General features: G+C 34.2%; 2 protein-coding genes across 3 annotated transcripts; both read left to right on the top strand.

Moving 5' to 3' along the window:
* The first annotated feature begins 7,184 nt into the window (after window positions 1-7,184).
* LOC120331016 (dihydropyrimidinase-like) lies at window positions 7,185-18,296 on the top strand. The gene is made up of 13 exons (XM_039398033.2): window positions 7,185-7,359; window positions 7,547-7,666; window positions 8,068-8,256; window positions 8,793-8,972; window positions 9,462-9,575; window positions 9,998-10,073; window positions 10,847-11,003; window positions 11,861-11,993; window positions 13,473-13,624; window positions 14,404-14,562; window positions 15,442-15,530; window positions 16,005-16,103; window positions 16,648-18,296. Exons 1-13 carry the CDS (start codon window positions 7,249-7,251, stop codon window positions 16,737-16,739), a joined length of 1,671 nt encoding a protein of 556 aa, XP_039253967.2. The 5' UTR covers window positions 7,185-7,248; the 3' UTR covers window positions 16,740-18,296.
* A 1,381-nt stretch (window positions 18,297-19,677) lies between these two features.
* Window positions 19,678-26,995, top strand: LOC120331030 (dihydropyrimidinase-like). Of its 2 annotated transcripts, none has more exons than XM_078113621.1 (12): window positions 19,678-19,836; window positions 20,174-20,293; window positions 20,476-20,664; window positions 21,015-21,194; window positions 21,708-21,821; window positions 21,897-21,972; window positions 22,870-23,029; window positions 23,651-23,783; window positions 24,100-24,251; window positions 25,656-25,814; window positions 26,178-26,266; window positions 26,629-26,866. In XM_078113621.1, exons 1-12 carry the CDS (start codon window positions 19,729-19,731, stop codon window positions 26,670-26,672), a joined length of 1,524 nt encoding a protein of 507 aa, XP_077969747.1. In that variant the 5' UTR covers window positions 19,678-19,728; the 3' UTR covers window positions 26,673-26,866. The 2 variants fall into 2 exon arrangements, with proteins under 2 accessions (XP_077969747.1, XP_039253981.2); XM_039398047.2 differs by lacking the exon at window positions 26,629-26,866 and adding an exon at window positions 26,910-26,995 and having other exon boundaries at window positions 19,679-19,836.
* Window positions 26,996-27,930: the final 935 nt, after the last annotated feature.

Raw genomic sequence — 27,930 nt, 5'->3', positions numbered from 1 at the left:
ATATTGTTTGATGGTTAATCCAGAGCTGGGGCCATGCCATTCATCGGAGACTCATTTTTTCGTGGAATATGGCCTAGATATAATTCGTGTCGGATCGAACTAAAACTTCTCATCTAAGAGCAAAAGCTACAAGATAACTGACCAAAACCCGAGCTCTCAACTAAAAGCAGATTAGCCTACTGCTAAAAAAGCTGCAAACCACCACATACCAACTATGAGCTATACACTTGCGTTACGAGATACCCTCGAAGAGTAGTAGGTAATTGAAAATAACCCCTGATACGTCAGCAGATATGAATTATCTTACACTAGGCTGCGGAGCACGACTTCGAACTTCAAGCAATTTATAGAGCGAATTTGAATCCCGCTTCCGGTTAACAATAGTTCTCAGTTACCTTAATGCTTAATTTAGTCTTCTTTAGGTCTAAACTCTCGACTTCCAATTCCGAGGATTTTGGCTCCGATTCCAACAATATCAATGAAAACGTGCTCAACTCCGGCGCCATGCTCTTGGGCAGATCACAGGTGCTCATTAACCCGATGAAACTCCATAGAAACAATCATTTTAAGCAATTTCAACTACAGAAAATAATTTGAAAAACCAACAAATTGCGATCAAGTTATCCATACTGCACCTTGGTGCACCAACATTAGAATCCAGACCTAGGACGCGGTATACGATGGGCCAGTTAATAAAAAGCTAGAAGAATCTAAATTGATATTTAAAACATTATTCAGCGAGCAGCGTTTCATTGATATATATATATAATATCGCATACAAAACAATCAAATCCATAAAGAACTTGAATACATCGGGTACATGACAGTAAATCAGCACCATGTTGTGCATGAATGTCGAGCAAACTGATTACTGTAAATTCAGTCAAAACAATGTTCATCCATCTTACAATTTTCCCAGGTATAAAAATAGATTTATTTACAAATAACAGTCGATATTCATAAGACAGACTATCATCGAGCTAAATCAATAATCCCTTCAAATCATTTTTTTGCTCATTTTTTTGATCCAATGCGTATTGTTACAGTCCACTATTTTTCTTGCGACCGGATAAACCCACTGACGTTTCTTCCGGGCCTCGTTGCTAATTTATTACTTATCGATCTCGATCGGTAAGTATGTTGATAGGTATTTGTCTGTTAGACAATTTCGTATGTTACGCCATATCTCACGAAAGCGAGGTTGAATCTGCTTCAGATTTTCTATGTTCATTCATCATATCTCGGATCAGAAGCCTGTTGATTGGATGAATTATGTCGTATAATTAGCGAGTTGTTTGTTCTGCCCTTATTAGTTCACAGTCTCACATGGTGCATGTTAGATCGTTACATAAGCACATTAAGCCTATTCCTGGATGGAACAGTGAGGTCCGAGACTCTTATGTTGCTGCTCGACAAGCATATCTTGAGTGGGTTTATAATAACAATCCTCGCCATGGCTGTATCTTTGATGCATATGTTAGAACCAAATTGCATTTCAAACGATTGTTTCGAGCTTGTAAAAGAGAGCGAACAAGGAATCAATGTGAAATTGCCAAATCAATATTGTGTAACCATCCCAAACAATTCTGGTCTCGCGCTGAGCGGATCATTTCAGAGGACAATAACGGCCTACTTCCAGTTAGTGTTGGGGATGCCACTGGGCAGAATGAAATTACTAATATGTGGAAAAATCATTTTGAAGAAATTTTTAATAGTGTTCCCAATGAAAATGATAAAAATTTTGTGTTAGGATTTTTGAATCCTGATGTTGATAACGTTTCAGTAATTACTTGCTCACTGTTGGTACACTTGCAAGTATTGTTTCTTCTCTTAAATCTGGTTGTTCACCTGGTCCTGATGGGATAACCAGGAACATTTGGCATATTCTCATCCAATTCTATCAGTGCTTTTATGTTTGTATAATAACACACGTATGAACCATAGTTATATTCCAGCATCCTCCCTTTCAAGTTCTATTCAGCCTATAATTGGTGAACAAAAATGGTGACATTTGTAGTGCAAGTAACTACAGGCCTATTGCAGTGGCCTCTGTCTTATCTAAGATTTTTGAAAAACACATTTTAAATAGCATTGGGTCTTACTTAACTACATCTCACAACCAGTTTGGTTTCAAGCCTGGTCACGGGACTGACATGTGCATTTTTACAATAACGCAGCTAGCTACTTATTATTCAAAAAATCATCACCAGTTTTCATAGCTTTTTTGGATGCCACTAAAGCTTTTGATAAAGTTAATCATTGGACTCTATTTCGTAAAATAATCAACAGAAGAATCCCCAAAATATTTTTGTCGCTGATTGTACACATGTATTGTAATCAATCCATGTTTGTTAGATGGGGTAGCAGTGTGTCAGATCCTTTCTCCGTCCATAATGGTACCAAGCAAGGTAGTATATTAAGTCCATATTTATATGCTGTTTTCATGGATGACCTTTCTGTTAAGTTGAATCAAGAGACCATTGGATGTGTAGCAAATAACAATATTATCCATCATATTTTTTATGCTGATGACATGTGTTGCATTTCACCTTCAGCCAAAGGTCTTCAACGTTTACTTAACATATGCGATAAATACTCTATTGAACATGACATCTTGTACAACTCGAAAAAATCTGTTTGTATGTGTATCCAGAATAAAAATTTTAGGCTGAATACTTTGCCTGATATCAAACTTTGTAATTCTGTATTGACTTATGTTTCGTCCACTAAATATCTTGGTGTTTTCCTATCCAGTGATCTTAGAGATGACCTTGACTTGAAACGTCAGTATAAATCAATTTATTTTATAGCCCATACAATTTTGAAAAAATTTGTCAATTGTTCCACTACTGTGAAAAATCTTTTATTTAGGACGTATTGTTGTAGCATTTACAACTGCCAGCTCTGGTTGTTTTTCAATAATTATAATTATAAAAAAGTTAAAATTTCATATAATAATGCTTATCGCGTAATTCACTGTGTCTCTAGATCTGCGAGTGTCCGTCACAAAATGGTATCTGGCAACATTCCTTCTTTCGAAGCACTCCATAGAAAAAATCTGTGGTTGTTCATGACGAGATGCAGGAACTCCAATAACATTCTTTTACAATCATTATTTGATTCCCAGATACTGTTTGTTACGGGTTATCTTAGATTCTATACTTCACTTTTGGTCTCTTAAAATTTAAATTGTTATATTATAACTCTTTTTTGAGACTTACTGTGAATCTGATTGTCATATCAGGTATTTTATGTATTTATTGCGTTATTTTTGTTTTGCTTATGTTTATTTGTTGTGTTGTTTTTATATGGACCACGGCGGTCTGGAGTAATAAACGAATTGAATTGAATTAGTAATGGGACACGCGGTGACGCTATGGACCTTTTCCCCGAGCATCGACTTCCTTGTTTACTTCGTGACATTGGCCAATCATCAAGATGCAAAAAGTGACGTAACAATGTTCCCTTTTCGCATCCGCTCAGACACTTTTCTCACCCATACTTATTTTTGAGTGATCAAACACTAGCTTTTATTCACCTATTTTACATTTGTATAATTAAAATCGACCAAAGCAAACTAGACCCGATTATACACATCTGACAAAATAAATGGCAAGAATATCCTAAAAACACTCTTGTGGAAGGCGAAATCAATACCACTTTTTGCAAACTTCCACTTGTTCAATTTGGATCTTACGTACAGGGCCTCCGCTAAAAAACACCCCCTCCAACGTTCAAAATAAGAACATTTCTAGTTAGGGTTAGAAATGAAGATTGCCCAGGAAATTCAAATCTTTCCTAACCCTAACCGTAAATAAATACTAATAAAATTATATATTTACGGCCTAACCTGGTACACATAGTACTGAAGTACCAGCCGTAACTGCACAATTACTGATTTTTTTAATTTTGTGGTGGGGATGTTTTTCTTAAATCCCACATTTTTGCATTAGTGGCGGGGGGCTTTGTACAAAAGATCCTTCAATTTTTCTATGAATGTTAATGTTCAATTCCAAGAAAAGATGATCGATACTGGACACGTAAGATGATTTTCTTTATTTACGTAGGAAAAATTAGGATTCCCAAGTAGACATTCTCAGAATCCTTATTTTGTACCTTAGAAACCCTTTTTGAAACGTTAGCGGAAGATGTTTCTTTTATGATTTTACCACAACTACTCGCCTTGTCTTGCCACCTGCCCTCCGTCTGTCGCGATTGAAAAATTCTAAGCGGCAGTTAAAAGCAAGGGATTCCCAAGAATAAATTGGCCAGAGCGCAGTCGGAGGGGAATTTGGTTATTCGCGGTGCAAATATTAGAGTTAATATATATTTTTAGCGGGGTGCTATAACTCTTGAAGCTGTCACTGGTATTGCTAGTACAGTATACTGGTATAAGATTTTGGTTGGCACTGCAACACAACTAGTTGCCATTGCTACCAGGCCACACAAAACCTGAAAGCACAGATTCAATGCATCTGAACATTGCCGATATATCATCGCTCATCGTGTCTATTAGTACAGAGATAATTAGTCATCTGCAGCAGGTTTATTAGAAAGTAGCATTTATAATTGTAGGATTTTATGTATTACTGAAGCGAAATTGGGTCTCGTGTAGTTTCGTACCTAACGTACTTCTAGTGGGTGTAGCATAAAATTTTTTTGACATGCCAATCCTAACCCTCACCTGACTACGCCATCCAAAAATTACGTCACTACGACGTCACAATCACGTCATAGAGCTTGCCAAATACTCGTACGATCGCCTGAAATAGCATCGGCGACGACGATAAAGAACTGACTAACGTCAGCGATCTCTCTCCTATCGGGATCGTTGCGACGAGAAAATGAGAGAAATGGCTGTTCGATTTCGGGTTCTCGTCTGCGCGTCTTGGATGACAGTTCGCATAGTTTGAATAGAGATGTACCGATACCACTTTTGTCGCCGATACCGATACCGATCCGATACCAGCTAAAAAAGCCGATACCGATACTACAAAAAGGCCGATATTACCGATATTCCGATACCGATACTATGTAAATATTACTTAATTAGGTGTGCTGTGTAGGGCAGACGGGTTAAAACAATGGTCTTTGAGCGTTGTTCATAGTACACATTATTTCAGATCGAAAAATGATATATCACATAATATGAAATTAATGTTTGGTGTTTGCTTCAACTGATTAAGATACACTATACAGTAACGCTAGTAATCTCGGTGTTCAATTAGAAAACCCATAAGCCGGGATGTCCAATTTGAATTTAATGGTAATATCGCGACCTTCGAATATCGTTATTCGTGTTTAAGAGAATATCGAATATCACCCACACATTCTAGAGCCGCCGTCCTACGTTCAAATTAAAAGCATTTTTCAAATATTTTATTTCGTGGCTAATCGTAATCGTCGACGCAATAAGTCAAAGCCAACATGAAAGAATATCAATCAGCACCGACCAAAAGAAGGCCTACCTATAACCGTCGAGGATGTTTTTTTACTTTACTATTTTATATTATTATACAATTGCTATCATATATTTGAGACAGTCTAGGACTCTAGGCCCTCTAGGGCTAGGCGGTCATGTCAATATATCTATAAAGAAATTGTGTTGTTAAACAAAAATTAATATCTGCGTAGAGGGATAATTGTGTCGGAATTTAGTTTATCGATGTCGTCGGACTATATGACACTCGTACTTGACGACAAACAGTCAGAATTTATACCCGTGCCAAAAGTCCATGTGCCGTTAATAAGGACCCCAATTCCACTGTATGATTTAAAACTGGGCGCCTAATTGCTTTTTGTTTGTGCCGTGTTGATATATTTCTTCATAATTACTATGTAATATTAAAAATGTGAATATAAAAATTTGACAGCGAAAATAGCTAAAAATACGTGAATCATATTCTCTCGCGGGGGTAGGGACATGTATGGCTCATAGCTCACGATCTCTCCAGACAAAAAATAAATTAAAAAGTAGTATTCCAACTTATCTTTTGAAACATACTGGACCATATCAAAAAGGTAAATATATCGGAAATATCGGCCTTAATCTAACCGATACCGATACATGGCCGATACCGAAAAAATGGCCGATATTGCCGATACCCGATACCGATACATCGGTACATCTCTAAGTTTGAAGGGCTCTATTACGTCACTGTGACGTCGTAGTGACGTAATTTTTGGATGGTGGGGTCAGGTGGGGGTTAGGATTGACATGTGAAGAAATTGTTATGCTACGCCTACTAGAAGTACGTTAGGTACGAAACTACATGAGACCCGCGAAATTGCAGTGTTGCAGTATTGATTAATTTTGTGTTATATTGTCTGGCATATTACTGTATTACAGTATTATGACATTTGCAGATTTGAGTGCACTGATGCTTTCATGTCACACCACTCAATTATCTAATTACAGAAATAACTTTATACCAGTAACGGGCTAAGCGTTAGGAATACGCTCGCCACCGCACCTCTAACTACTCTGCGTGGGTTCGCAGGTTCGAATCCCATGCAGGGATGGTTATGTGCGAGAGGATTGCTGGACTCCTCGCCGTCGTTGGGTGGTTCACGTAACCGCTGGTCGGTTACGGCTTCCTCCACCACCAAGTCCATGCTTCCGAAAACAAACAATACAGTAAAACTAAACCCATACCCGACTTGGAATGGTAACCGGACGAGAGGCCGTGGTTCGCCATATGGATAAGCCGTCTTATCGGCTTTCCTCTCCCCCGAGATAAATATGTAAATCCTATCCTATCCTATAGGGAAAAAGTTTACTGGAGAAATTAGGTCACAACTACTAAATATAGCAATAAAGCATATCATGAGAGAATAGGCCCAATGCATGAAAACAACTTGAAGCAGTTATCAATATATTCTATTATGCATTTGTGTGGTGAAATATATGAATTTTGGGGTGATTTTTTTCTGCTGTAATACTGTACTTCCGGACTTTATAATAACATACAGACATAGCTAATACTGGTGTAAAGTAATAAGTTGAAATAAAAATAAGAGAACAAAAATTGTGTTCTCGTTATATGTAATACTATGGTAGACATATTACTGCCATATTAAAAGGTCAATATAACAGGAATACTGAATACTCATATCAGTTCATATTTGATAGATCTATTGTTTGAAGCAAATTTAGGGTTAATAGACAAATAATACTTCATTGTGTTTACACTTTCTGACTTAAGCTATTCAAGTTTGGTACATAGGTAGTATAAAGTGGAATTAAAAATGTCTGCTGGAGCTTCACACTCGAGACTATTGATCAAAGGAGGAAAGATTGTCAATGCAGATCGAACATTTGAAGCGGATATCTATATTGAAAATGGAATCATTCAACAAGTATGACTACATTTCATACTAAATAATAAGTACTTTAAGTATTATATGATATGTTTCCAATGACCCTTCAATGCAGTTTTAGTATTTTTTTTTTCATTTTCAAAGCCAATTTAGTAAATAAGTCTGCATTTGTGAAAAATTAATTGTATGGTCCTTATCATCTCAAAATTATTTTACAACTTCCAAGATTGGAAAAGGTCTGATGATTCCTGGAGGTGCACAAGAATATGATGCCACTGGAAAATTGGTCATGCCGGGAGGAATAGATACACATACACATATGCAACTCCCTTTTATGGGGCATCGTGTGAGTGTGTTGTAGATTGTATTTTGTTTGGTTTGTTATATTTTATTTCTGAGTGATATTTCTTAATATGCATTATCTTTTTTGAACTGTAAAATATTCGCTTGATAAATTTATCCACTATTGAGTAAATGTATTAGTTCATGCAAAAGATGAACCTCTCATTCTATTCAATTGGTTTTGATTTTCGGTGCAATGCCTTTAGGTGTATAAAAAAGCTAACTTTTCGCTTCGCTGCTGCAATTCCTATATCCTATTTTGGGGACATTGCATCTTGGATATCGAGTTGTTCACTATGTATATATAGATGTGTATATAATGACCTTCTGATTGAGATTCCGAGCACCTAAAGTGTTAAAATTGAAAAACTTTTAAAAAAAAACATTTTGGTACTATATTTCCAGGCCGTTGATGATTTTTACACTGGAACAAAAGCGGCAATTGCTGGAGGTACGACAATGATATTAGATTTTGTTTTGGACCAGAAAAATGTTTCATTGATAGAAGCGTACAACAAATGGAGAGGTTGGGCTGATCCAAAAGTTTGCTGTGATTATTCTTTTCATGTTGGAGTAACTTGGTGGAGTGAGCAAGTGAGAAAGAAATTCATATTTTTATTGCATCATATATATTATGTTTACTCATGCTCTGGCAGCTATATCTTAATTATTCGATTTGTATTTTTGCAATGTATTTTTTTTCGTATGCTGGGCCACACCTTTGTTTATAAAAACTTCGAATTAGTCATAGTTATCTCGCATGCAAACTTCGGAGACTCTCATTCCATTCTGCAGATGATTTAAGTAAACTGATTTTCTTTTTTATCTTGATTATCTTGCTATTTTTTATCTTGCTAATTGATTCCTATGCAGATTTACTCATTTACAGTTGTCTGTAAATCTCTGTCTCTGGCATTGTGTTAACAAACATTTGGAAATTTTATTTGTCCAATCCATTGAAGGTTTATGACTTAATATTAATACGCTGTTAAGCTAAACCATTGCATTTTTATTAAATTATTCGTGATATATAAATACCCTGAACTCTTCATTTAGACTTGGCATCTACCTTAGTAATGAGGAAATGATTCTTTTGTTTTCTAATTTTATTTTTTCCATTCAATACACAGGTGAAAGAGGAAATGGCAACTTTAGTGAAAGAACATGGTGTGAATTCATTCAAAATGTTCATGGCATATAAAGATGTCTTCATGTTACCTGATCATGATTTGTATGAAGTATATAAGCAATGTAGAAATATTGGTGCGATTGCCCAAATGCATGCAGAAAATGGAGACGTAATCGCTCATGTAAGATTATTATTGTTATATTTTCAATTTCCCTCTTGTGACTTTTAGTAAGTTAGTACTTGCAATTTAGTATATTGTTTGGCATGTTTCTCATAAAACTGAGCTATCGTGCAATATATCACATAATATTGCACAATAGTTAAATTTCATTCAAGAGACAAATTTACATAGTTCATGTCAGTAGGAATAATAAAACAACAATGTATTACTATATCTTTTTTTATGTCGCACTCTGTGAACTCGAATGAACGAATGAAATGAGGTGTTCTCTTTTAATTTTGAACAAATGTTATTAATTGCGGCTATTTATAATATGTCGCTATGCATTTTGATCTGAAGTTTTTGTTCATAAAATCAATATTCCTATAAATATATAAAAATAGTCATCAGCAACGATCGTTACTGTGGCTATCCAGTGGATTTGTTATCTTCTGTGATTCTGGGATGATATGCTAATTTTTATTTTTCTCAAATTGCTAATATTTTTAGGAGCAAAAGAGAATGCTTGAACTTGGTATCACAGGACCAGAAGGTCATGAATTATGTAGACCTGAAGATGTAGAAGCAGAAGCTGTTTTGAGGGCAATCATGATTTCAAATCGGGTAACTCCTTTTCATTGATGAAATTGGCAACTCCACTCTCACTTTTCTTACCACTTTTTGTCAAGAGTCCGACATCAAGCTTTGCTAATTATATTAATATTATTTACTGACTTGTTTGAATTTAGTGACTTTAAATTATCATGTTCCTAAGACTTGCACGTGTTATTGCTTGGCACAGAAAACGCAACAAACTCATATCAAAATATAATATTTTTAAAATGTAAATTAAAGATTTGTTTTTGAATCACTTGAGTAAGTGTTAAAAATTCTGAATATCATCAATTCGCTTTGGTGGTTGATACTCAGAATCGGCAGATACTCGAATTATCAAAATATTATTAAGGGATTATTATTAATGGCATATGACATCTATAATTAGCTAATACAGGTAATAAAATCATAAATATTTTCTTTACTTGCAGGTCAATTGTCCAATGTATATAGTACATGTGATGAGTAAATCATCGGCAAAGGTCATAGCAAGGGCACGAAGAGAAGGTAAATGAGGCTAAAATTGTTTGTATAAAGTTTGCAATGTTTATTTGTACACAGGTAGCGATGCTTGCTTCTCAGGGGATATAAGGTCACACAATTTGTTTGCAATATAATCCGGTGTGCGACGGATTCTTTCACGGCGATTCCACGGCATCCAATTTCTCTGATTATTCGTCTAAAAGATTTACGCAGAGTTCAGTTTAAAAATTTATTGTTTTGTACAATTTCTGGGGATTATGGTCGTGTTTACTGGGAAATATGGTCGTGTTTAATACTGTGCTTCTATCATAAGTACAAGACTATATTGTTTAAACCAGTGTTCTTCAAACTTTTTCCATCACGAGCCACTTAGCACGTCCAAATTTTTTTTTGCGACATCAGGAACTAAAATTACTTAAAATTCAATATTATGGCAAAAATTAAAAAAAATAATCCTAAAATACCTTTAATAAAACTGATATTCTTGCGTATTCTCACACAAAAGACCGAATTTTCAGCTCTGTTTTGGCGATGGTGGGTCTCAGTTCTGGTTCCAAATTTGTGATTGAAATTAGGTTCTCTAACATGAGTTATTGTCAAATAAATATTACAGCATTGAGCTCTTTCGCGAACCACCATGGGGGTCGGGACACCTAGTTGGGAAAGCCTTAGTTTAAACAATCAAGAATAATATGACATAAAATTCATACATTTTGCTTATATTGAAAGCAAAAGTAACAATATTTGAAGTGCAATATGTATGTCAAACAGATGATCATTTTGATATCTTTGCGCAGGGAAAGTTGTCTTCGGTGAACCGATTGCTGCTTGCCTAGGCACAGATGGTACTCACTATTGGCATAAATGCTGGCGACATGCAGCAGGACATGTAATGGGTCCACCACTGAGACCTGATACAACAACACCTGGATATCTCATGGATTTACTAGCTAAGTGAGTTTTTTTACATCTCAAAAACACAACGTTCATTCCTCTATGCATTTGTTAATCTTGGATTAATCTTTATGTTTTTTTTATTAGACTACTTTTTGACTATTTTATTGGTTCAGTAAAAAGAAGAATCGTAATATAGACAATTCGACATTGTTTTCTTGTTTAGCTACTTCAGTCAATTACTTATATATTTTTAATAGGTAGTTACTCATTTTTAAATAATATAAACCTAATGCTGAAAATAATATGTCATAACTTTAGAAATCAACTGACATTGACAGAGGCATTGATCTCGAGGATGAAAATATCCTTTATATAGCCTATGTAATATTATAGGGAGTTGCATAAATGCATATTCAATATGCATGCGCAATATGTTCAAGAGATATATTGAAACAGCCAGTTGTTTTGTATTTAGTTTGCCTTTTACTATGCAGAAATTTTGTATCTATATGTGAACGTGGATTACCTTGAATAATTAGCTGTCAATAATAGAATTTCGACAGTTTTCTGTACCTACTTTTTGATTTGATTTTCTATCAATTCCTATGTAACTGTGATTGATTTTATTTGCTTAGTAAGATGTACTATTTATTAGTTAACTAAATTTCGAATATTTTATTCATGAAAAGTTTAGGACTTTTAACCTATTGATTGGAATTCTGTTATATATCATTTATCAACTTAATAGCCTGCTATTACTTTTGTTTCATTGTACTCCTATGCGTGGACAGATAGTCCAGTAGTCTATCATATCTACCGGTATCTGTAACTATATGAGAATATTCTAGGATTTCCCCTTTGAAATTAGATAATCCTACTTTATACAGTTTCTCAAAGTCTTTTTCTTTTTACAGTGGAGATTTGGAATGCACTGGCACTGATAATTGCACTTTCAGTGGAAATCAAAAAGCTCTCGGCAAGGATGATTTCACTAAAATTCCCAATGGAGTGAATGGTGTCGAGGATCGAATGTCAGTTATCTGGGAGGTAAATAATACCTGTGTTGGTCGCTGACCTTAATCAAACCATGGAATTTTGTTATATTGTGCATGAGGATCTAGACTATGTTAAATGTACAGCTTGCTTAACACTAATTTAGTGCACACTATCTTTGGCTTATATATGAAATTCATTTGAAGTCCTCAAATTTGGCCTGACTTTAATCTTTAAGTAATCTATTTGCAAGAATTTAACATTGTCTTTATTTGGCCATTTATGCGATGCTAAAAAGTGTTTCCATTACATCATTCAAATATTTATTTTCTTTTACGAATTCCTGATGCAAAGAGTTGATAAATAATTCATATGAGATACAATAAATATATATACCAGGGTAGAGTGTCTGTTCTCCAGGTTCAGCCACAAATCCATTTTATTTAATGTCTTCTGCGGAAGATGACGTAATTGTCTCACATTTTGTGTTCTTGTGGATATTTGTATACCTTCACTTTATCTTAACATTATCTTGATTTGAAACAACCATAATTTCTTTAAATATCACAAGTGGAAAAATATTGGAATCATTATGCTTTTACACACATATCTTGGACTTTAAATAGATTTTATGCAGCACAATCGCTATGAGCTGTAATTGTCAAACGTTTAATAACAAATTTCTGAGGCATCACGGCATGTATAGAATTGATTGGAGAGGTTGGACTTTTTTTGAAGATAGTTAACAATTGTGTTGCACATGAAATGAACCTATAGATTGGTGGTTTCCGAACTTTTAACTGTTGTTACCCCTAAATCGAATTCTCAAGCGATCAATTTCCCATTTCGAAAAAGAAAACTGACATCACGCAATTCGTCACATTAAAGACCAACCCAAAAATTTTCTAATATCGGTTTTTGCAAAGTTGTGATTGAAATCATTATGATGGCACAATAAAATTGTACTCATGCGAGTCAAAAGCTTGATTTTCAACAATAATACTATCCTCTATTCCACTGCCTAATCCAACTTTAAGGTGGATGGACTTTGAAAAAGTCGCAACAGGTAGAGCAAAAGAAATTGTTAAGTCAGTGAACGTCTGAATTCCCCCCTATAATTGTCAAATTACACATTCCGTCTAGTGGTTGAAGATTGTTGTTGTCGCCAGGAGGCTATTACTTTTGTTTTCATGTGCGCTGAAGTCATCAAATGTAAAACTTCGCACTTTGTGGCGGTTCCACGTTCATGATCGTTGCTATCTGGTGGTCAAGCTAAACGAGAAGACTGCCGTACCAGCAGTCTTCTGTAAATGATTACATACCTGTATGCTGTACTACTTTGTTTTGGCCTTCTTGTTCATATATTTGAGCTCTCATGTTTATTGTATAGGAATTACATACGGTGTGTTTTTATTTCCAAATAAATTTATGGAACCCAAATATTGCATTTGTTATTTTAAACTATTTCAATTTGTTGAATATTGCTCAAAATTTTGCTCCTATAATCATATCTTATTAAATATTGAATTACAGAAAGGTGTTGCTTCTGGAAAAATGGATGAAAATCGTTTTGTAGCAGTTACAAGTACAAATGCTGCAAAGATATTCAACTTATATCCACGTAAAGGAGTAATAGCTGTTGGTTCGGATGCTGATATTGTGGTCTGGGATCCAGAAGCTACAAGGTTTATCACAAGTTTATTTGATTTTTACATTTTCTCAAACTTTTTTATGATTTCAAATAATATAGTACAACTATTTTGAGTTTGACCTATTGAAATTTTCTGAGGATTAAATTTTTGTGATGTTTCCACTCAACTTCAGTCAGAAGTCTTGTCGCCTTGGGATATCAAGATTTCTTATTTTATATGGAAAAGTAACATATGTATTTATATTTTGATAAGTTACATTTTGAGAGAATTTAAAAATGCAATATTTACTTTATTGTTCGCTAATACATACTGAAATCATTTGACTAGTGTCAAATTTGAAACAGAAAAATAGACTGTGGGTTGACGAAAATTTTAATTTAGACTCTTAACTCTTAGTTTTAAAAACCTTGTCCCTGTTTCCAGCTTCAAACTATGAAAGAATCAAATTTTGATAGCGAAAATGTGGGTTCGTTTATCAGAATGTTAAAAACGCTTAGTAAACCTGATGATTTTTGAGTTTTGTAAAAATATTTCCATTATCATTATTGAAAGTCTGAAATTTCAACTTCGACCTCGATTCAGAGAAAACCAAAATTTACTCAGACACAGGTCAGTTTGAAAATTCGACTCTGTCATCGTTTTTGACTATAGTATAAACATGCCAACACACTTATGATGGAAAGATACTGGTCATTTTTCAACCTTTATACTGCCTTCCTATACCCCAACGTGAATATCAAAGTTTTGTAACGTAACATCACAAGTTCACAAGTAATTCCTTTATTTCAATGTCTTCATTTTTTTTTATTTAGAACTATTTCTGCAAAGACTCATCACCAAGCTGTTGATTTTAACATTTTTGAAGGAATGGTTTGTCATGGAGTGACTCTCTGTACAATAAGTCGAGGAAAAATTGTTTATCAAGATGGCAAATTCAATGTTTCTGCTGGAGATGGAAAATTTATTCCCAGGTAAATTATACCAGGGGAGATAAATTTCGGTAATTGTATAGTAAACCACAAACTCTCCTCTAATGACAGGTCTATGTAGGTTATGTGAATAATTAAGCAGTTACTTGATTCTGATGCACGGACTTGATGGTGGAGGATGTCGAAATTGACCAGCTTTGTAAACCAACTATCGCGACAAAAAGTACAGCAATCCTCTCGCACATAATTATTTCCCAGGGGACTTGCGAACCAACTCAGGGGAAACAGAAAGCGATAGCAAGTGTCTTCTTAACACTTAGCAATATGCGCCAACCTCAGAGCCTGGATAATACTTTTAGTAATGTTTCTCGAGTTAGTAACATGCTTTGTGCCGTTGATACTGAAGATTTCCATACCTTTATTTTGAACATGTGCTGGTGCGTTGCATTCAAATTTCTTTTCTAAAGTTTATGATAATGTGTGGCAAAGTTAATTTGCGCTCGGTTACAGAAGTTTGTATGATGATTGATTAGTCTCTTAAAACTTAATGATAATGCATTGAAGAATAAAACGATGCTAATGGTTTTTTTGGCGACGACAATTTATTACAATTTTTACGCAATATTTTTCACACTTTCATATCAAATGACTATGAAAATATTTCAATGATATGTTAGGGGGGGTTTAATATATCTGGAAAGACGTGAATATTGCGAACCCAATTTATCACACTCTGGGTAAGTTGAAGGACATCAGTCTTAAACTTGGTGATCTCTATCCTGTGATGACAGCGTAATTGGATCCACGAACCACGGTGCCAGTCAGCTAATTTAGTGAATGGCAGTTTGTAAAATCAATTTGATTCTTAACTTTTGGATTTGTTTCTACTTCTGTCACTGTTAAATAATCGTTTCTTTTCAGAAAACCTTATGCTCCATATGTGTACAAGAAAATCGATTGTAGACAGAAAACTCATGATCCAGTAAAGGTGGAAAGAGAGCCATACACAGGTCAGTAATGAAAACAATGGCTTAAGTGTCTTCAAACAAACTTAAAACCAGTTATATATTAGTCAGACTTCAGTTCTTTATGCATGTTTGTCTCACCATCGACTTTCTTGCAAGTCAACAATGACTTAGCTGTTGAAGTCTGAGCAGCCAGGATGATTTACACTTGGCAAAGATTTTCAAACATGACTTGTGAGCCATGACATTTAGTCCTACATTGACTGCTAACCTCAAATGTGAAATTTTGGGTTTTGCAGAAGTAGTTTATGGATTCCTATAAAATAAAAAGATTCAAATTAAAAGTACTAAGACAAATTTTAATCGAACATCATTTAAATATGAAATCATGAAGTCGTGCTTCTAATTTTAAGCAAATTTTGAAAATCAAGGTTTTTATTACACAGCCAAGTACCATACTTGGTTCAGTACTATACTAAATTGAGTGATAAATATTAAATGAATTATACATTATTATAGGACCAGTAGCGACACTACCTGATGAGAATGGGGTACCTAAAACTCCCGATACTCCAAGATCTCGCAATTTGCACCACGCCACCTCTATTGGTGCAGGAGGTAGGAACATTTTATCTTGCTTGTGTATAAATCGCATTGGGTGAGAGGATTGCTAGAATCCTTGCTATCGCAAAGTAGCTTACCCAACGCCCATACACGTGAACATGCCATATCCAACCTGGAGTGATGACCGAATTACAGCATGTGTTTTTTTTACTATTGGACAAACATGCTTTTAAGCATTTCAAACACATTTGACTTCGAAGCTCTGATTACCTTGCAGGGATCTGCAGTTGCAGGTCCTGTATTAGACTAGTTTTGTTAGAGGACTCTCATCTTAAAGTTTCATCTACCCATTACGTTTATGCAACTGATAGGAATAACAGTTTTATAGAAACCTGCTGTAGTAGTTTGAGAATTCTATATTCTACTGCAACTTGATAGAGGCGAAAGCATGATTTTATCGATATGTATGCTGAATATAGTAATCAAAGACGTTGAATTTCTTCTCTGAATAGGGGTAATCCTGTCTAACCCCAAACTATCATGCATTTCGGCAAACTTCATGAATTTTAAATTATTATTTCGTTTGGATTTCTTTCAGGGCAACATGTCAATCTGGCCAATGATTCAACACATCCTTCTACAAGAGTTATGGCGCCACCAGGTGGCAGATCTACCTTCAGTTTGTTTTAATCAAGCGCTGTATATTTTGGTAGTTCAGCATTAGACCAGATATTCCAAATTCCAATATAATTTTGCCTTTTCAATTATGCCATCGCCGGACTTAAGTTGTGTGTTTGAATTGTGTTTTTATCAAATCAAATGTAAATTTCATGTACCGTCCAAAGCTATAATTTTGAAATGCTGAAATAATGTAAAAATGTTATGTAGTAAGTAGTGCTTTATGTATAAAAAGGGCCTTAGATAGGTTGTCTCAGCGATGAAAACTAAATATAAATCAGTTGCCTTTGTTATGTAGAGATTTTTTGTATACCTAACACATTTAGTCATGAATTAGTTATGGAATAATGAGAATGGTATAAAATTTAGATTTGCTCAATAATTTCATTGGATTTATTGCAAGCAGTTTTGCTTCATTTGTCCTTTTGACAAATATTTGCATATCGCTGTACTACCAGTAATATTGTAATATTGTTTGCACAATTCTAAAATGCCTGAACCTGGTTTTACATGGCAGGAAATGCCATTTACACCCATAAAAATATATTTTCAGGTTAGTTCAAGTTGACCAATTTTAAGGAGTAGCCTAAAATAAATTTTTGAATTACTTGAGATTTGTCAGAATATATTTACCTTCATCTGCACTATTTGTTGAACAATCACTAATCTGTATTTTTGCCATTTATTTGTCGTAATGTAAATGCTTGATGCACATAGCTCAAAAAAAAACAAAAAATACTGCCTTGAATATGTTGTACCTCTATAAAACGCTACTGTTACCTTAATTATATACAATTCATAATCTATTGCAAAACAACCAAAAATAGGTGTGCTATTCATCTGTGTGTTCATTATAATAGATGTAGTTTGGTGTGCAATTATTTACTTTTTGTTGAGGATTTTGCTTGCTTGGTGTCTGACTTTTAAATCCTATATATTTTGAACAAGTTTTTTGTACACAAATGATTTTGATGAGGCTAATATCACTTTGTATATCTAGTCTAGCATCTTGTAGTTGACTATAGAAAACATGAATTTATTGAAAATGTCATTTACGCATTGCATTGTATTTTTGCTGTCCATTGTAACACTTTACCAAAATTGTAGCAAATTTAGAATCATATAATGTGTTTTTAGGTCATAAGACAATATGCTTTTTTGATTTTTCATGTTCCCCGTTGAACAACATTAAGATTTAATCTGTACCCATAGTCAATCTTCTCAAGGTTGAAAATTCAGTTCAATGTCATCCACTTTAGCCATTTTACTTTTGATTTTTCGACACAATTTGCTATGAAAATGCCCACTTCATTTAACAAAAACCATAATGCCTTCATGCTTTTTTTCATTCCGTGCTTGCAAAATAGCATCTGCTTCATAACTATTTTTCGTTTATAAAAAATGTCTACTTTTGGAGTGAAGTTCACTTAAATTTTGTGGTAATTGATCCATTATACACGGTTAGGACTCTAGAATAAACAATCTTTTAACTCAACTTATGTTAGATAGACTAATCAAATTATATTGTTCAATGTTGCATTGTTTTTGTTAGATAAAATGTTGAATCATGTTTTCATTTGTAGTTTATTTCAAACAGTTTGATTTGGTTGATTAAGATGTAAAAATATAAATTAACGTCCACATAAATTCTTCACTGTTGTGTTTAATTAAGTCTTTCTGTCATTCCGAAATCAAATTTTTTCTTCTAAATGAATAATGATTGATATGAATTTTGGGCATGTAAGAATAAATACACATATCTGGGGTTCTGGAACAATCTATTGCATGAAAATAAAAATAGAGTTGGACAAGCGAATTATCGATAAATATGCTTGTACTATTTCTGAATGTTACAAAAATTTGTTTATACAGTTTTCTAATTAATTTTTATTTATCCAGAACAAAAAATTTTGTCTTCATTCGACAGTTACATTAAACCAATCAGATGAATATATAAATTGCGTAGTAGAGCTGTTCAATGTAATACTGAATTTATATTATATAATGTTGCATATATAACGTTTTCGACACAAAACCACAACTTTGATTTCAATTTTTTTTTAAATTTTAACCAGTGCATCACCTAATAAAAATAATACTGTTGTTTTTTGAACTATGAAATTATTTAGTTTTTGTGCAATATCAATTATGGCCATTAATTAAATATTGTAATTGAAAAATAATTATTGCCGCTTTGTTTTTCTGTGATCATGTTTCAAGAAATGCTTTCTGTTTCAAATTAAAATATTATGTTCCATTTGTTTACAGTACATGCAATTAAACTTTTGTTCAAATTTGTCAAGTTTGGTCATTTCACACTGGTACAATAATGCCAAACATTATAAAGTGAACTTTGTGACTTAATTCATATTGTCTCATTTTCTCTGGTTTATTATGCTTACATCAACGATGAAATTTGCTTGAAATAAATTAAAGTAGACATATAATGTTGAGTCTTGTTTGTTTTGGGGTTTTAAGATTAGCTGTTGGACTAGCTGGCAATTTCTCACCGGTTTTTAGCATGAGCTGACATTATGGTGAAGTCTTGATATCATACTAATAAGATATAGCACGTGGGTTTAGTGTGCAGATAGCTAGAAATATGATAAGGTATCAGCAGTTTTGTTCCAAACGAGAATACAAAAACTTCAATTACTAACTTAGTAAATAAGTAAAACTGCTATCATATTTAGACCCAAGGCAATGTAAACGTTTTTGTTTTCAATCAATACTTTGATACTCTGTCTGATGTCAGAGTCCCAAGACATCCTCATTAATAACTTATGTGAACGAGACAGCCAGCATCATGTACATATATGAAGGAGCTTGATTCTAACCATGCAAAAACAGGCATTTTTCAGAAATATATCCTACCTATATATTGAACAAACTGATGATACAGGAGATTTCTGTAAATTGTATGATAGTGCTTCAATTTGTAGTCTTGCATCATCTCTCTCATTTCCTATATTTGTTAGACTAAGATATTATTAACACAATCATGTCTATATCCCTTAATACCAAACTATTGATCAAAGGAGGGAAAGTTGTCAATGATGATCAATCATTTTATGCTGATGTTTATGTTGAAGATGGAATTATTAAACAGGTAGCTTTACTAGAGCTGATATGCGAACTAAATAGATTTTTATTTCGCTACAAATTCTCGATTTCCCTTCACATGATTTCTACAATAGGGTTTACTGATTTTGAAAAAAGAGGAAATCAATAATTTTTATTGGAATAACATGTTTGCTTGGTTTTAGAAGAGTATAATTAAAAAAACAAAAGATAAATTTTTAGATACTGAAATTTTCGATTGTTGGTTTTGTAATTGGTTATTAAAATATGAAATCAAGAAAGTTATGTTTGCAAAAAATAATTTCATTTGAATTGGAGTATTTTACAGCGAGATTATGAGAATAATATGATTAGTATTATTATAGGTTGGCAACAATTTGACTGTACCAAATGATGTTCATATCATTGACGCAACTGGAAAACTTGTTATGCCAGGAGGAATTGATACTCACACACACATGCAATATCCTTGTATGGGGACAATAGTATGTTTTGAATTAATGTTTTTGATTTTAATCTCATACAAAGCTTTATTGCATCTGACAGGAATTGTCTAACCTTTTTAGAATTTACCGCAATTTGATTTCAGTTTGGTTTTGATCCAAAATGATACATTGTAAATTCTATAGTCATCTGTCATATTTAACAAACTGTATTCATTTTGAAGGCAGTGGATGACTTTTATACTGGTACAAGAGCTGCACTGGCTGGTGGCACAACAATGATTATAGATTTTGTCTTAGACAAAAAAGGAGTTTCACTGCTTGAAGCATATCATAAATGGAGAAGTTGGGCTGATCCCCAAGTTTGTTGTGATTATTCCTTACATGTCGTCATCACATGGTGGAGTGACCAGGTAAGACATTGTAAGACAAGACATTGATCATAACAACAATTCGGATCATTTTTAAAAATAACTCTTTTGAAATAAGTTGCGACTCTTGTGTATGTATGTTATGGAATTTTGTTTGCTATAAAACTTTCATGGGATAAGGAAACTCATTATAAAAATCTAATAAGACAAGAATGCCCTGATAAGAATAAAATGTACGATTTACACCAATTACAAAATACTTAAATCTGAACCTTTATAAACTGTGTGTCCAAAAAGATTAATATCTGGGCCCACACAAGGGGTTCTAAATTATTCAGGTAGTTTTTATTATATTGACCTATTGCTCACCTATTGCTGTTTCATTTTTCAAGGTGAAAGAAGAAATGTCATCTCTGGTTGCTGATCACGGTGTAAATTCATTCAAAATGTTCATGGCATATAAAGATCGACTTATGTTAGAAGATGATGAATTGTATCAAGCATATGTTCATATTAGAAAGACTGGAGCACTTGCACAGATGCATGCTGAGAATGGAGCTGTGATATATTATGTTGGTATCTTTTTGAAATTTCCACTCATGCTATCATAAATAACTGCTGTTTTGTAGCGTATTTAAGGATGTTGAATAAAATTGTTCTGAAAGAAAAAGTCAATTTCTTGTGGAATATTCGAATTACACTCAGTCAACACGATCAACACGAAAAAAATGCTCGAAATAACAAAAAAGATTTATTATACTATCTGGAACCAATGGTTGTTGCCAAGTTGTTTTGAAACTTTATTCACTGCCAATCAAAAGTTGATTTTAAATGAAAATCAAATTATCAAATTTTCATTTGCAATTCCATTTAAACCAGTTTTTCATCGTAAAAAAGATTTATGCCCATGCACTCATAAAACTGTTACATTCACACATGTGCAACTTGGTCCCTACTCTATTGCAGTTAATTAATAGCCTACTTTACTGGAACATGGCGACGAAACACCAGTGAGCACACTAGGAAAATGGGGATAAAGATTTGTGAATAACTTGTTTAAAACTTTAATAAATTGTTCATTACAGGAGCAAAAAAGGATGCACGATCTAGGAATCTTGGGACCAGAGGGGCATGAATTATGTCGAGGGCCAGATGTTGAATCAGAGGCAGTGACAAGATGTATAATGATTGCAAATATTGTACAGTATGATTTGAAGTTTTTTTGCTATAACTTTCAAACATTCAAATAATTCATTCACAAAAAAATTTTCCAGGTGAATTGCCCAGTTTATATTGTACATTGCATGACTATTCCATCTGCAGATGCAATTTCTAGAGCGAGACGAGAAGGTAGGTGCTGGTATATTGTATTTGCAGTAATAACTGTAAAAAATATGCTATTCACTTAAGTATTTGTACAAGGCAAGGTTATAGCTACTTTGCCAGAAGGTATGAAAACTCTATCCAAAGCAAATGCCCGAGGCTAGAAATAACAGTTAAATGTTGACTGGAAGCAGTTTCAGTCAATGTTAGTTAGCAGGACACATTTACCCAAAAAATCCATATCAAATGAAAACGAATAGACTACGGTAAATTTTATCACAATTGTGGTAGTAATTGTACTCGGGACTCTGGTGTTGATTTTAAAATCGAATTGAATACCTGCATCAGGTGCAACCAATTTTTCAGTAAATAATATTATATTTATATAGTTTTTTGCTCTGCAATGTGGCGCATCATGCTAAGCGTTAGACAACCACACCTCTGATTACCCTGCATGGGTTTGAAGGTTTGAATCCCATGTGCGAGAAGATTGCTGGACTTCTCCCTGCCGCAGGGTGGTCTACGTAACCACTGATCGGTTATTGCTTCCTCCACCATCAAGTTCATGCATCTGAAACAAATGACTGGCTAATCCCACACCTGACATAAAGTGGTAACGAGAGGCTGAGTTCGCCACATGATTAAACCTTTTAGCGGCTTTCCTCTCCTCAAGATAAATATGTAAATCCTATACTATCTCATACACAGATATTGAATAATAATATATCAAATGATATTGCGCTTGTTATGAGCTACTGAATGACAGGCTTACAAGAATAATGTTGAACGAAAATTACAAAATCAAATCATAAATTGTGATCATGCGCATAAAAGACATAACAGATCCATGAAATGATTCAAAGTGCATAGCTCTAATGGTAATAGAAGGTGACTGATCGACTTTTTCTTTTGATATATTCACAGGAAAGGTGGTATTTGGTGAGCCAATATCAGCATCATTCACAAATGATACAGAGAGATGTTGGCACAAATGTTGGCGTCACGCTGCAGGACATATAGTTGGGCCACCCAATAGATATGATCATGGCGTGACACCTGAACATCTCATCAAATTGCTTGCCAAGTATTTCATTTAGTAATACCTAATAATAGGTGTGAAATGGCCATAGGCATATCCAGCATGAAAAAATGGTGCAATATTTAATAATATCCTCAGCTAATTCCATAAATGATTAGGAGGCATAGGCCAAGTTTAAAAGTTGTTAATCTGTAAATCTATAGGTAAATGTTGATTCATTTGTTTAGAGATGGGAAAAATGAGTCATACAGTAGAAATTTGAAATATACATGATGCACTGCACCCCGAAAGACACTAGATTTAATCTGTCATAATAGGATTTCCAAAGACAATCATTTCTTGTGTTTGTGACACTGAAACTGACCATTGTCCTTAGTACTCCATTTAAATTGCCGATACAAAACTTAAAACAATCATGCTCACATTTCATCCTTATATTCTTAATTTTAGAGCGCTCATCACAGAATGGATAAATCTGAAAGGTTGCTTTCAATTTTACCATAAAGATCTCGTTTTATTAAATAGTGAATGAAGCTCATGCACAACCTCTGCTTAAAATTCATATATCATGACAAGCCATCAATGATGTTATAAATTTATTTATTGAAACAGATAAAACCTTATTATAAGATATTAAAGCGTATTCTTATGGTTTCATTCTTTTAGTGGTGACTTAGAATGCACAGGATCTGATAATACAAGTCACAATGGTGCTGAAAAAGCTGCCGGAAAAGACGATTTTTCAAAAATACCAAATGGTGTCAATGGAGTTGAGGACAGAATGTCTGTTTTCTGGGAGGTAACTTAGGACTGTATTGATGTCATTTGTGTAAATTCCTATAATGTTCTTTAAACTCGACCATTTATCTGAGTTTACGATTAAAAAGTGTCGCCTGTAAGCACAACGGCAATTACACTACTGAAGGTTGTACTTGTTTATAATAACTTACCATATAAATTATTGTAATATGTTTGTTATTTTGTGTACTGAGTAAAACCTGTCAAACATACTAAAATATTTCAATCTTCTTATGTCAGAATCATTCGCTAGATTTTGTTCATGCAGATTCCTCTTATCAGCTACGATAATTTCAAGAATCTATTTTTTCAATTAGAAAGGTGTTGCATCGGGATGGATGGATGAGAATCGTTTTGTTGCTGTAACAAGTACAAATGCAGCAAAGGTTTTCAATCTTTATCCTAGGAAAGGAATTATCGCGGTAGGATCAGATGCTGATATTGTTATTTGGGATCCTGAAGCAACAAGGTCAGTAATCATAGAATGCACCATGTTTGCAGTGCAGTTATTAATATCAGATCTATAGATCATATTAGCGTTGGCATAACAAGCTAATGTGCATTCATATTTTGAGTTGCAATTTCCATTGTAGATTGTTCATTTCATGAAGTGGGCCTATGATGGAATGGATCCTTCTTTAGAGCCCACTGAACCGATATTATATTGAAAATTTTGATGTTTTTTTTTTCAATTATTGGGAACATTGTGATATTACATGCGTGCATGCCTCATACAGTGGCGTAGCCAGCCCAAAATTTTGGGGGGGGCCAAATTTGAAAATTTTAGAAATTATATTGGGTTTAAAACACCGTTCTTCAAGCGCAAAACAACAACAGTTGGTCACCAAGCAAACTGATTCAATTACTCAGCTGGATTTTTGTGAATACAAAATCCATTAATAAACAATTTTTTATTTGAAACAACAAATATTAACAACGCAATTTGAATAAGTAAAATACATCGCCCCAATTAAAAGCCCATCCTTCGCTTCCCGCCAACTATGCTCGACACAACTCGATTTATTTTCTCCTCGGTGACCATTTCACGGTGACAGTGAAGCACACACAAATCAGAAAGGCGATTGGACGTCATTGATGAGCGCAGCCATGTCTTTACCCGTTTCATGCATGAGGAAGACCGCTCAGCCTCAACAGTGGTTGCTAGGAGCGTCATAACGATCTGTATTGCGGTGTACACGCTTGACGAGACAAGATGCCACAAAACTGGTGGATTAGGAATGGAATTCTTGAAAATTATGGGGGGGCCATGGCCATCATTTAATTGGGATCGTTGAGAATGTGTGATTAATTTCAGTAATGCAAAAATATTACCTTTATCATTGCATGTATAGATCAGTAAACAAACAAATAACGACTTTTCGGACCAGACATTTATGTGGCATAGGACTGCTTGAGTTATGATTGATATTGATTTTCTAGTAGCTAGGTAATAATATACAAACACAAAAAATTTTCTGTTCAAAGTTGATCTTTAAATTTGTCATATTGACTTCTAAGCTTATTCTGGTAATGTCTACTTGTATTGTATTCTTTCATTGTACTGATGGAAATGTGACAAATTAAACAATGTGCTTTTGACTCGATAATGCCTGAAGTTTTTTGCTATTCTTTTGCTAGCTTGAGGCGTATCCATAATTGGGTCAAATTGAAAACAAAATAAAAATTTAATTTACCAAAACTACTTTCAGTAGATTGTCGTATATATACTATGTGAATGATCAATTTCACTTTGAAAGGTTTAAAAAAATGCATTACATTTAGATAAAAACAACTAAAAAATACTCTCTGGGGCCGCATGCCGCCCGCGAGTTTGACACCCCTGGTCTAAAGTAATAAAAAAAATTATTCACAGGACAATATCTGCCAAGACACATCATCAAGCCGTAGATTTCAACATATTTGAAGGAATGGTTTGCCATGGAGTTACAGTATGTACAATAAGTAGAGGCAAAGTGGTTTATCAAAATGGGAAATTTAATGTCACACCTGGTCATGGCAAATTTATTCCAAGGTAATATATTTTCAGAAAAAGATTCACTCATCATGTGCAACAATGTAGTCATATCAGGGATCACTTTCACGGAAGAATGATGAGAAAAAATTGGTTCAGTTTAAATTTTACCTAAATCAGATCAATCCAAGGCTGTTTTCAAAGATGACTTTTACATTCTGTCTGCTTGTCCTAGATTTTTAATGTAAGAGCAGATATGCGCAATTTTTTTAATTGCGCTGGAAGAATTTTCTGCCACTTAAAGTAATTGCTAGTTTTCGAAATACCATAACATCAGTTCTAAAGTTATGGTTTTCACCTGCAATATGCCGCCAATTAGGATTAGACATTGACGTCTAATTGTTATGAATTTCATCTGAGCAGAAAACCGTTTGCTCCCTATGTATACAACAGAGTTTTGAAAAGGGAAACATCCCGTAAACCAATACCTGTGCAAAGAGAGCCTTATGATGGTAAGCCAACTTATCTTAACTAATCATTTGTAGTGAGTAAAACTTGATTATGTGCGGCATCTACTAAAAGCCAAGTTTAGTGGCATTCTTTCTCAAAAGCAGACTCACTGAATCAAAAACATGCGAGTTCTCGAGAGATCTTGCACGTATGGTTATGGTACTAATCTGCCATTATACAACAACGTCTCCCAAGCTATGGCTCGCATAAACTTGAACCGATTTTATTTTATTTTTTTATATTTGGTGTAAAGTGTTGCTCAATAGTAATTACTGTACATATGAGAAACGTATCACATCATGAACACTTGGTGGCATCTATTTTGCTCACGCCATGATTACAAAATAGTCATTTAATTTTGCAGCCACAAAAGCACTATATATATGCCGTTTAGTATGTAAACATTAACTTGGGTCGCAAGTTTTAGCATCTATTTTGCTTAACTGAACCAACGTCACGATTGCAAACAAGTGATTCAATTTTGCATCCGTAAAAGCACTGAGCCTACCCTAAATGGTATGCTAAAGGGTACCCGCAAGGTTCTAAAAAATTTGGGTCACCTGAAAGGTTTTGGAACCACCACTCTACAAACTTTTTCTAGCATACATCCTTGTCACACAATAATTGCTGTATAATAAAATTCAGGGCCGGTGGCAGAACTGCAGTCATGATGAACTAAAGCTTAAAGGAAGATTTATCACCTAATTTACAATAAATGTTTGTCAAACCTGTATTATTGTATATATTTGTTTCACTTTGTTGAACGAAAGACATAGGAGGTGCTGTATGAGAACAGTTTCACATGGACTTTGTATGCAAAATTTAATAAGATCTAGGGATGGGCCGGAATTCTGATCCGGACTCGAGTCGAATCTAGGCAATTTTTGGACTCTGATTCAATTTCGAGTCTATGTCGTTTTTACCGAGTCTATAATCAATTCTGTTTTTACTAATTCACGCCTATGTTTGTACTTTTACCCCTATAAATTTCACTACATACCTTAACTAGTTGAAATTCAAGGTTAGATATGTAACAATATCACTCATGTGTATTATAAACACTCCTAATAAAAACGATGACAGATATCCAGATAATCTACCGCAAGGTAAAAACTATCGATGGCTTATAACAATGATGCGCCAGTCGCCTTCAAATAATCTATCCTTTGTGGTATACATGTGGTACACAATAAAATATGTGTTAGCGCAATATTTTTGAGTTTTTGATTTGCGTAATTAAATATGAAACATGCGCAGGATCAATCCAAAGAGGAATCTCATCAATACCTATTTTTGATAGAGTTTATTACGCGCAATCCTTCCTCTAAAAAGGGAGCAATGGAAAGCATGGATAGTTTTAGAACGTTTACATGAACTACTAAATTGCAAGCGATACCACTTGTATTGACGACGAGTGGCATTTTTCTACCATTTGCACACGTGACATAGTAAATTTACGGCTAGAAATATAAGCATCGTAGTCAAAAGCTTTTTATTTTTCATATTGACATGTAAGAATTTCTAAATAGCCGCCCAAAATTGACGCAAGGTGGTGGGCTGGAAATCCAGTTCACAGCCAAGGCGCACATTGACCCACGTTTACGTTTGTATTATGGCCGCCAAAAAAAAAAAAATTTTAAATTGATTCAACAGCTATCTGTGGAAC

The sequence above is a fragment of the Styela clava genome, chromosome 6 (assembly GCF_964204865.1).
Source record: "Styela clava chromosome 6, kaStyClav1.hap1.2, whole genome shotgun sequence".
NCBI classification, from domain to species: domain Eukaryota; kingdom Metazoa; phylum Chordata; class Ascidiacea; order Stolidobranchia; family Styelidae; genus Styela; species Styela clava.
Note: the sequence above shows the minus strand (reverse complement) of the source record. Positions and strands in the feature narration are given on the sequence as shown.

Excerpts from the sequence above, each read along its gene's own strand:
- LOC120331016 (XM_039398033.2), top strand. The coding sequence starts at position 7,249 with ATGTCTGCTGGAGCTTCACACTCGAGACTATTGATCAAAGGAGGAAAG. Across the intron at positions 7,667-8,067 it reads TCCCTTTTATGGGGCATCGT|GCCGTTGATGATTTTTACAC; the intron begins GTGAGTGTGTTG and ends CTATATTTCCAG. Across the intron at positions 8,973-9,461 it reads ATGGAGACGTAATCGCTCAT|GAGCAAAAGAGAATGCTTGA; the intron begins GTAAGATTATTA and ends TAATATTTTTAG.
- LOC120331030 (XM_078113621.1), top strand. The coding sequence starts at position 19,729 with ATGTCTATATCCCTTAATACCAAACTATTGATCAAAGGAGGGAAAGTT. Across the intron at positions 21,973-22,869 it reads TTCTAGAGCGAGACGAGAAG|GAAAGGTGGTATTTGGTGAG; the intron begins GTAGGTGCTGGT and ends ATATATTCACAG. Across the intron at positions 26,267-26,628 it reads GCAAAGAGAGCCTTATGATG|CCACAAAAGCACTATATATA; the intron begins GTAAGCCAACTT and ends TTAATTTTGCAG.